Here is a 10,041-nt window from a genome sequence, read left to right as displayed (position 1 = left end):
TCTTGCCAAAACGTCCTGTGCGACCAATCCTGTGAAGGTATGTCTCATTGTCATGGTTCCCGTCTTTGTCCACAGGAAGGTCAAAGTTGATCACCATGGACACTTGTTCCACATCAATGCCTGCATTATAAATAAAATAAATGCAAAAATAAAACAAAACATGAAAACTCAGTAAACTCAGTTTAAGTAAGTGAACACAAAACAATAATCTTCCTAACTGAAATGGTTACATTAATATGGCTTTCAAATGTTTGCATTTTGGAATTACCTCTGGCGCAAACATTACGTAGTCACCAGAACTTTCTCCTTGCCCTCCCTGAAGCGTTCGATGACAGCAGCTCTCTGCTCCACTGTCATCTCCCCACTCAGGAGTGCCACCTGGTGGCCCTCTTTGGACAGTGCTGCTGACAGCCAACCAGCAGTCTTTCGAGTCTGAAGAGGAGCAAAGGTCTTCTCTTTGTTACGACAGTCAATCAAAAAGTCCACACAGATGAGACTCAACCTAATTGTGCATTATACCTATCAAATAAACATAATAATGTCAAGAGACTTTAGATATTGTACATTTATGTGGACATAAATAAAGCATTTAAAATGAGGGTGTGTGTGAGGGTGTGTGTACGTGAGAGAAACAGAAAAGGGAAAGAGAGAAATACTTGCTAGTTTTCACTGTTCCTCCATCACTCCCGTCGGCAGGACCCCAACTTCCTGGAGAAGCGGGAGCGGTGTGAGTACCTGAAGCGGGAGCGGTGTGAGTACCTGAAGAACAAACTCTCTCACATCAAGAACAGGACCAATGAGTACAACAAGGTCATGGACTGGAACGACGGCTTCACCAGCTAGACACACACACACACACACACACACACACACACACACAGCTAATTGGGCATGTAACTTAGGATAGGATGAGATTGGATGAGGACTCACACGGCAGAAGATCATAGCCTGTGCAACATGGGGATGTTGTAAAACCCAGAGGTTAGGTCCATCGTGCTGAAAAGGGCATTGCCTCCGAGAGCAGCAAGGCAGTCCGCTTGGTGAGGGAGCGGATGGGCATCCTTCAGAGTCCTGGATGCCACAGGTCGCTGGCTATGCTGAAGCATTGGGAGAAGCTCAAGCTCTAACTTATTTGACAGCAGATGGAGATCTCAAAGCAGACATTTACTGATACAGATAATGCAACTTTGTATTGTACAACTGAAATGTGTTTAATGAAGAACTGGATGAATTAACATAACGAGGAACAATCCGGGTCACGGCACCAGTTGTTGTAACCCCTCACAATCCGGACAGACCAGGCAGGCACACTGGTTCACTTTCAAGCTGTTTATTTATCATCTCAACCGCTCACAAAGACGAAAGGGCTTTGTCATAACATCAAATAATTATTAGTTATCATACCATTCATATCATTATATAACACACAAGACTAAACCATACCCATGGATACAACATACATACAACATACCTGAATGTGCAAACAAAATGGTGGTTATTTAGTGGTAGGCTCCAGCACAAAACAGCTCTCGCCCCTGCATGTCAGCAAAACAATACATTCAGAACACGCTACACAAGCTACACGCTACATTGCCGTTAGCTAGCTGTTAGCTAGTTAGCTCACAACTTTATCCATCCATAAAATACAAATAAACAAAACATAACTCAAAAGTAATGGCATAAAAACCAATGGTAAACATTAATCTCAAATAATACATTCGGTTTATATTAGTGGCAACTCTTTATCAAAGGAAATATAAAACGGGACACGGAGCACAAACTTAACCTACCATCTCAACCGCTCACAAAGACGAAAGGGGTGAGCTACGGTGGCCTTCGTCAAAACATTAAACGCGGCCAGTCCAACCACCACTAGGGGCACTACACACCGGATGCAGCCATGGGTAAATCAATTCAAAACACTTAACCAAATGATAAAAAGCAAACGATTTTGATGAACTTCAACCTATAACTTAAATATAATTTATAACCCTGTTACACTCGCAACCATATTCTAAAATCTAGTAGAAAGTCTTCCCAGAAGAGTGGAAGCTGTTATAGCAGCAAAGGTGGGACCAACTCCATATTAATGCCCATGGTTTTGGAATGAGAAGTTCAACAAGCACATATGGGTGTGATGTTCGGGTGTCCCAATACTTTTGTCTATATAGTGTACCTTGGAACAGAGGCACAATCAGTGTGCGAATTAAATCACGGTGTGCGGGGGAGCCCAGGGATTAAAGCAAAAAAATTAATAATCTCCTGACGGAAAAAAAAAATCAGGCCAAATCGGGGCCGGTGGCTTTCCGTGCGCAAAGCGTGCGTGCGATGTTCCGTTCTACGTAGGGGCGGCGCTAGGGGGTGGCTACTGGGGCTCAAGCCCCGGATGTTTTCTGAAAAGCCCCGAATGTTTTACTTTAAAAAAAATAATAATAAAAAAGTAAGTAACGTGCAGTACTGGAGTCCAACAGAGAGGCAGCAGCTGCGCGACATTAGCCTGCGTACTGCGTAGCCTACCCTGCCCTGAAGAAGAAGTGATCTCAATCAGTGCCTGACTTGCAAAATTGTAAGGATGGATATCCGAAAGTTGTTTTCAACAAAACAAGCGCCAAGAACTGTTGCAGCAGCCGTATCAGCAGCTGACAACAATGACATCACCAGCAGTGATGACATAGATGATGTTTCAGGTTTGTGAATCTTATTAGAAAGGTGACTGACTCACTGACACTACTTTTCCGGTTTGCTAATGCTAGCTGGCTATCATAACATAACGTTATGTTATAATGAAAATGAAACATAGCAAGGTACTGTTACGGTACATGGTAAGAAATCAAACAAAGGATAATACTTATACAAATAAAGTGAATAACAGGCTGATAGTCTTTGATATCTGCACTCTGGTTGACTGAGTAACAAGTGAAAAAGAATGATGTAACGTTAATGTTACAGCTAGTAAACATGGAGTAATCTGAATCTGAATCTGAATCTGACTCAAATCTATCCTAAGATGTAACGCTAACTAACTAAGTTTGTTTAATGTCCCAGGGGGGATTTGATTTCACAGTACTATACACAGGCCAACAATACATGTAATATATCGTCATATAACACAGGACAAAACTCTAAATACAATATAAGTGGTGAGCACAGAGTCTGCCCTGATATACATACTGTAACATAACTAGCCTCAGCCCATCAATTATGTAATTCTATACAAATATAAATGATGGTGACTGACAGGGGGAGCTACGTGTGCTGACCTCCCTCTGTGCCCAGAACCACCACAATTAGTTTGCTTCATTAAAGGGTGTGAATGTATATGTGTTCTCCAGTGCCCTTTGTCCGCTTTAAGGTGGCTAAGCCCCGGATCTCCTACGATCCTAAATCCGCCCCTTTGACTTTTCTTTCGAAAAATGTGAATACATTTCCGCGTTGTCGAAAATCAATGACACATCGCTAGTCAACTAACACGGCTTGTTTTATGAGCCTGCTAACAATGTAAAGTAGTGTTGTAGTTTGTGTTGTGATTCTCAACAACGTTGAAACGTAGTTTCACCCTTTTCCATATGTTTGAATAATAAATGTGTGGACTGACGATGTAGCGCAGCCTAACTTATTCTAATAATTATTTAACATAGTTTTATTGTGATAATTATTCCCCCCTCCTCCCAGACTTACAAGGTCACATTATTATTGGATTGGTTGTTTGCGTGCCGGGTGAAGTTAGCTAAACATTTAACCTGCTAGCAAGAGAAACATCATGTCACTCTCCAAAGGTCTAAAGAGGAAAGTTGACGGTGGAAACAGGGCATTTAGGAATGGACAGTGAACTATGCGTTCATCCTACCTGGTTTCATCAATGCAAAGCCGTTGTGAGACTCACATTTTCCGTGCTCACAATGAATGTTCCTTTCCACCTGCGAGTCGTCCTTTTCGTCAATGAATGTGATAAAGACGCACTGACTAGAGGAATCGATTGGTGCATAAAAACCTTGAGAACTGCCGGATTAAAGTGACGTCCATAATAATAATAAATAATAATAATACATTAGACATTTTCTAGACACTCAAAGACGTCCATATCACCAGATAGCCAACAAATAGTGACCTGAGATTTAATAGCCTAATATTATTTTTTCTATTTTTAATGAATGGCTCATTGTAATTATTATCCCTGGTAATGTAGCGTGTTTGCTCTGTCGTTTCAGGAGCATATAGGCTAAGCGGATTCAGCGTCAATGTTTTTCATAAAATTAAACTGCATTTGCTTTGTTACTGTTCACATGTGTGGTGCAGTCACATTCACATAGCCTATAAGTAAACATTAAGTTTGAATTATTTACTGAGCTGGCGTTACTTTTTTCAAACCACACACCGCATGTCGGCTATTTCAGCAGCACGCACCATGTCCACCTACTTATCACTATGAGGGGTTCAGCGTCAGTGCACCCCGCTCTGTTACCTTCGCATAGTTGTAGCCAATAAAGGCCTATATGTAGGCTATATAACCCTTACCTATTAACCCTTACCTACTAACCCTTACCTACTAACCCGTACCTACTAACCCTTACCAGCTTCTGTGCGTTAGTGTAACGTTAGTGTGTTTGTGTAAAAAAAAAAAAAAACACTGTATGTAACATAACACCCTCCCTGCAGGTACCCCCTCACCAACTACACGTTCGGGACCAAGGAGCCGCTGTACGAGAAGGACAGCTCCGTGGCCGCGCGCTTCCAGAGGATGAGGGAGGAGTTTGACAAGGTGGGGATGAGGCGGGCGGTGGAGGGCGTGCTGATCGTCCACGAGCACCGCCTCCCCCACGTCCTGCTGCTGCAGCTGGGCACCACCTTCTTCAAACTGTGAGTGGTCCTGGTACACACACACACACACACACACACACACATGCACACACACACAGACACACGCACGCACACAGACATACACGCGCACGCACGCACGCACGCACGGCAATGGAAGAAGTGTGTTCAGGTGTTGATGAAGTGTGTGTGTGTGTGTGTAGGCCAGGAGGAGAGCTGAGCTCGGGGGAGGACGAGGTGGAGGGACTGAAGAGGTTGATGACAGAGGTACGTTTGACCTTTGACCCCTAGACCCTCTGTCTCCATGAGAGGACCACCACCCTGACCTCTGACCCCCTGTTTACACTACATGTGGTTGTTATGAACGTTCTGCCCACTAGAGCGCATTCCAACCATATCAAATCTATTGTTTTGTTCTAAGATAACATTTTTACCAGGAATTTATCATATATAATATATATATATATAATAAAGTAATAATTAATAAAGAAGCAAGCATATGGTTTGTACATTGCTTTAATGAACTGTGTGTGTGTGTGTGTGTGTGTGTGTGTGTGTGTGTGTGTGTGTGTGTACAGATCCTGGGGCGTCAGGACGGTGTAAAGCAGGAGTGGGTGATAGACGACTGCATCGGGAACTGGTGGAGACCCAACTTTGAACCCCCACAGGTGAGGGAGGGGGGGGAGGGGAGGGGGAGAGAGAGAGAGGGAGGGGGGAGGGAGGGAGGGAGGGGGGGGTCAGGGAGGGAGAGGGGGGGGATAGATTGGGCGGGGGGAGAGAGAGAGGGAGGGAGAGAGAGAGGGAGAGAGAGAGAGGGAGGGAGAGAGAGAGCCTCCACCCTCTGTGCCCCCTAACCCTGTGTGTGTGTGTGTGTTTTCAGTACCCCTACATCCAGGGTTCGAGTTATGTGGGAGCCAATGGGAGCTGAGCTCCCATAGAGATGGTCTGAGACTCTCTGAGCTCCCATGAAGGCAGTAAAATCAAAAATCTGTGGGGGTCGCTAATAATACATTACCACAACTATTATTTGATCAAAATGTCAATGTAATGAATATTATTTAATTTATATTATAAATATTGTAAAATAAACACGTTTTCCAAAAGAGCTACGCGCACCATTAATCTCCTGTGAATGACAGTAGGCCTTTGACTGCCTGCACTTCACCACCAAGACACCATGGGGCGCAGTAGAATATTGTGCAACAGCAAAAGGTTGATTAATCAGCTGTGCGGTAAACCGTTGGAACACACAGTGCACAGCTGATTAATCAATTAAACCAATAGAGTGAGACAGGATATGTTCATATACCAGTTGCCTTTCAGGAAGTAGTGAGATCGTGCACCTAGCCTATTATTGAGAAGCAAACATTCATTCATTAGCTATACAGGAGTATATACATACAGTAGCTACCATGCCGCCCCAAAAAAGGCAATTTTTTGACCCTCTCCCGTTCATCCAATCTTGGATAAAGAAAGAAAATCGGACGTCAGCATCATGGGTTCCAGGACCGCGACCGCAGCCTACTGAAAACAGACCAAACAGGTCTATCTTGTCTCCGTAAAGGTAAGGTGGCTTTTACTTTTTACTAACCTAGTGTACATGTATTTTTCGCTCCTTCTGTATAGCAAAAATAACACAATTATTGGCCGAGATACATGTGTGACTATCGCTTTTATAGCTGTTGTTTCATGTGGGGCTGTTGATGTGGTGAAATGAGTAGCCTGCAGCTGTAGCGTCAGGATATGTTGGTATTTGAGGAGGAGGATGAGGATGATGTTTCGGTACCGGTACCGTTTTTAAAGTATCGATTTGTCACCGGTATCGAATAAAACCCAAACTGTACCCAACCCTAACTATATGTTTACATGCCAACTAATTAGCTAATTCATTTCTGTCATTTAGAGCTGAGGGGAGCAACAGAGAGACGGACAACAGGACAGTAACAGAGAGACAACGGGAGAGGAGAGCAATAGAGACAGAACTGAATGCACTGAACTTTTTTTTTTTATTCTTTGCATTATTAACACTGTTGTGTTATTGTGTTATTAAAGTGTTTAAGTGTTTTATGGTAAAGCATTATGAGTGGTGTGTGTGCAGGGTGCTCGTGAGTTGTATATTTTGGGGAGGGGGGAGGCTTGTGTATGGGGGCGGGGGGTCCTCACACAAAGGAGTAGCCTAGGGCCACTGACCACCTTAATCCGCTACTGCCTATAGCTAATTAAAACTGGTAAGTCCCATCGCTGTGTGGGCATGATTCGCGCGTGCATGAGAACATTTCGCACTGTTATTTTGGAGACCCCCACAGAGATCAGCTTATAACTCGAACCCTGCCTACATCCCTGCTCATATCACCAAACCCAAGGAACACAAGAAGCTCTTCCTGGTTCAGCTGCAGGAGAAAGGTGATTGGTCCGTCAGCCTGTGATGTCATGGTTGTTGCAGGTGTAGTGTTGACTGGATTACTGAATCTGTGTCTGTGTCAGGGTTTCCGTTAGAAAAATTTGCCGTCGGACATCGTGTCCGGGAAGAATTCGATTTACCGGACAAACGTGATATATTCCGGTCATCATATTAAAATATAATAAAAATTTTTTTTTCCAAAATCATATTTTTTTTTTCTTCAAATCTAATATAGCTGTTTGTCGCGGCGATTACTGTTGTGTAGCGGCCTATATATGCCATTTAATGTCTATTTCTCATCCGATACGATTAGATGCGAGCTATATAATAATATAACATGATTTGACGCATGCGCGCTATGCCATGCGTCAAATCCAGCGCTGAACGGGTCCAGCGCTGAACGGGCGCCTCACTGGGAACTGAACAGACAGCATCGATCAATGAACGGACTCCACATTACGTTAACTGAAGTTTGTTAAATTGTTTGGGATTAATGTGAGTTTTCTATTTTCTCTTTCCAGTTTTACCCTTTTTTTTTTTTTAATCAATAAAACAACGACATTTCTATAACCAGGGGGGTATTCCATCGACGTCGCTGGAGGAAAGTCTGGGCTTGTTTTGACAAGTCTCGCGAGATCTATCAAGATATGCCTGGATCTTTTTAAGAGTCTCGCGGGACTTGGCGAAGTAGGCCTAGGTTTTCCTTTGGCGACGTTGATAGAACACTCCCCAGGTCTCGCTGGTTGGGAAGGCATTTCGTTTAGCCTGTCAAATCATACTTAGGGGATAGCTGTAACCTGTAAGCTCATACGGGTCTGTATGTCGTCCTGAAAACCGGCTGTTAGATCATATCGCTGAAGTTTGTCTCCATCTTAGTGTAAATGTTGTCCGTTTCGTTTGTTATCCTTGTTATTGTGCGATAAAGTTAAGGCTTTCCGCTTCGGGCCACCATTTTCAGCTGGGCACCGGACACACACACACTCGTGCACGCGCGGCACTGCCCGAGAGAGAAGGACCCGCCCCCTTTGGTTAGCCTATAGGCTGGCTGGAGGGGGCGGGTCCTTCTCTCTCGGGCAGTGTTTTGTGTGTGTGTTTGGTGCTCAGCTGAGAATGGTGGCCCAAAGCCAATTTGAATACAAAATGTGAACTTTAGCGAATTGTATTCAAATTGTGCTTAGAGGGAATTATTTTCACCGGACATTTTGTCCGACGAGTTTTCAATTTGTCGGACTTCGACAATTTTTACCGGACAAAGTCCGGGAATTACCGGTTAACGGAAACCCTGGTCTGTGTGTGTGTGTGTGTGTGCGCCTCTCTTTTTGTGTGTGTGTGTGTGTGTAGCTCTGTTTGCCGTCCCTAAGAACTACAAGCTGGTGGCGGCGCCGCTGTTTGAGCTGTACGACAACGCCCCCGGCTACGGACCAATCATATCCAGCCTCCCTCAGCTGCTCAGCAGGTAACCAACCAATCATATCCAGCCTCCCTCAGAGGACCACCGCATTGGAGGGCCTCCCTGACCTTGACATTTACATTTTTTGCATTTAGCAGATGCCTAATTCCAAAGCGACTTACAATCGATACTTTTGACTAAGCAAGTGAATCATCAATTCACCAGTCGTAGCAGGAAGAGTAATCTAGCTCAGGCCAGGGGCCATTGGCAGTCCTCGTGATATAAGAAGACACTGGAGAAACAGTACAAGGGCGGGGGGGGGGGGGGGTGGTAGATGTCTCAGGAGACACAGTGCTGGGGGGTAGTAGATGTCTCAGGAGACACAGTACAGGAGGGTAGTTGATGTCTCAGGAAACACAGTACAGGAGGGGAGTAGATGTCTCAGGAGACACAGTGCTGGAGGGTAGTAGATGTCTCAGGATACACAGTACAGGGGGTAGTAGGTGTCTCAGGAGACACAGTGCTGGGGGGTAGTAGATGTCTCAGGAGACACAGTGCTGGGGGGGTAGTAGATGTCTCAGGAGACACAGTGCTGGAGGGTAGTAGATGTCTCAGGAGACACAGTACAGGGGGTAGTAGGTGTCTCAGGAGACACAGTACAAGGGGGTAGTAGATGTCTCAGGAGACACAGTGCTGGGGGTAGTAGATGTCTCAGGAGACACAGTGCTGGGGGGTAGTAGATGTCTCAGGAGACACAGTGCTGGGGGGTAGTAGATGTCTCAGGATACACAGTACAGGGGGTAGTAGGTGTCTCAGGAGACACAGTGCTGGGGGGTAGTAGATGTCTCAGAAGACACAGTGCTGGGGGGTAGTAGATGTCTCAGGAGACACAGTGCTGGGGGGGTAGTAGATCTCTCAGGAGACACAGTGCTGGGGGGTAGTAGATGTCTCAGGAGACACAGTACAGGGGGGTAGTAACAATGACCCTAGCTCTGACCCTAACACTGACCGGGTGTTACCATGGTGACCCAGTGTTACCATGGTGACCCAGTGACCCTGGTTGATTGACAGGTGTCCTTCATGTTATCACAGCTTCTGTTTCTGTTCCAGGTTCAACTTCATCTATAACTGATGCAGAGGAAGAGGGGGGTGGAGGGGGGGAGATAGGGGGGGAAGGGTGGAGAGGGAAGGAAGGAAGGTGTGAGAGAGGGAGGGAGAGAGGGAGAGGGAGAGAGAGATGGGAGGGGAAGGAGAGGGAAGGAAGGGGAGAGAGAGAGAGAGAGGGGAAGGAGAGGGAAGGAAGGAAGGTGTGAGAGAGGGAGGGAGAGAGGGAGAGGGAGAGAGAGATGGGAGGGGAAGGAGAGGGAAGGAAGGGGGGAGGGAGAGAGAGAGAGAGAGGGGAAGGAGAGGGAAGGAAGGAAAGAGAGAGAGAGAG

General features: G+C 45.4%; 1 protein-coding gene across 1 annotated transcript; it reads left to right on the top strand.

The window, feature by feature from the left end:
• Positions 1-957: 957 nt before the first annotated feature.
• On the top strand, positions 958-9,755 carry LOC308162891 (cleavage and polyadenylation specificity factor subunit 5-like; the record flags this gene model as incomplete). Its single annotated transcript, XM_080537032.1, has 7 exons — positions 958-968; positions 4,657-4,857; positions 5,019-5,082; positions 5,394-5,483; positions 7,122-7,218; positions 8,558-8,672; positions 9,717-9,755. 7 exons carry the CDS (start codon positions 958-960, stop codon positions 9,736-9,738), a joined length of 600 nt encoding a protein of 199 aa, XP_080393158.1. The 3' UTR covers positions 9,739-9,755.
• Positions 9,756-10,041: the final 286 nt, after the last annotated feature.

The sequence above is a fragment of the Nansenia antarctica genome, assembly GCF_963989245.1.
Source record: "Nansenia antarctica genome assembly, chromosome: 7".
Lineage (NCBI taxonomy): Eukaryota > Metazoa > Chordata > Actinopteri > Argentiniformes > Microstomatidae > Nansenia > Nansenia antarctica.
The sequence above is the reverse complement of the archived record's forward strand: the minus strand, read 5'-3'. Positions and strand labels throughout refer to the sequence as shown.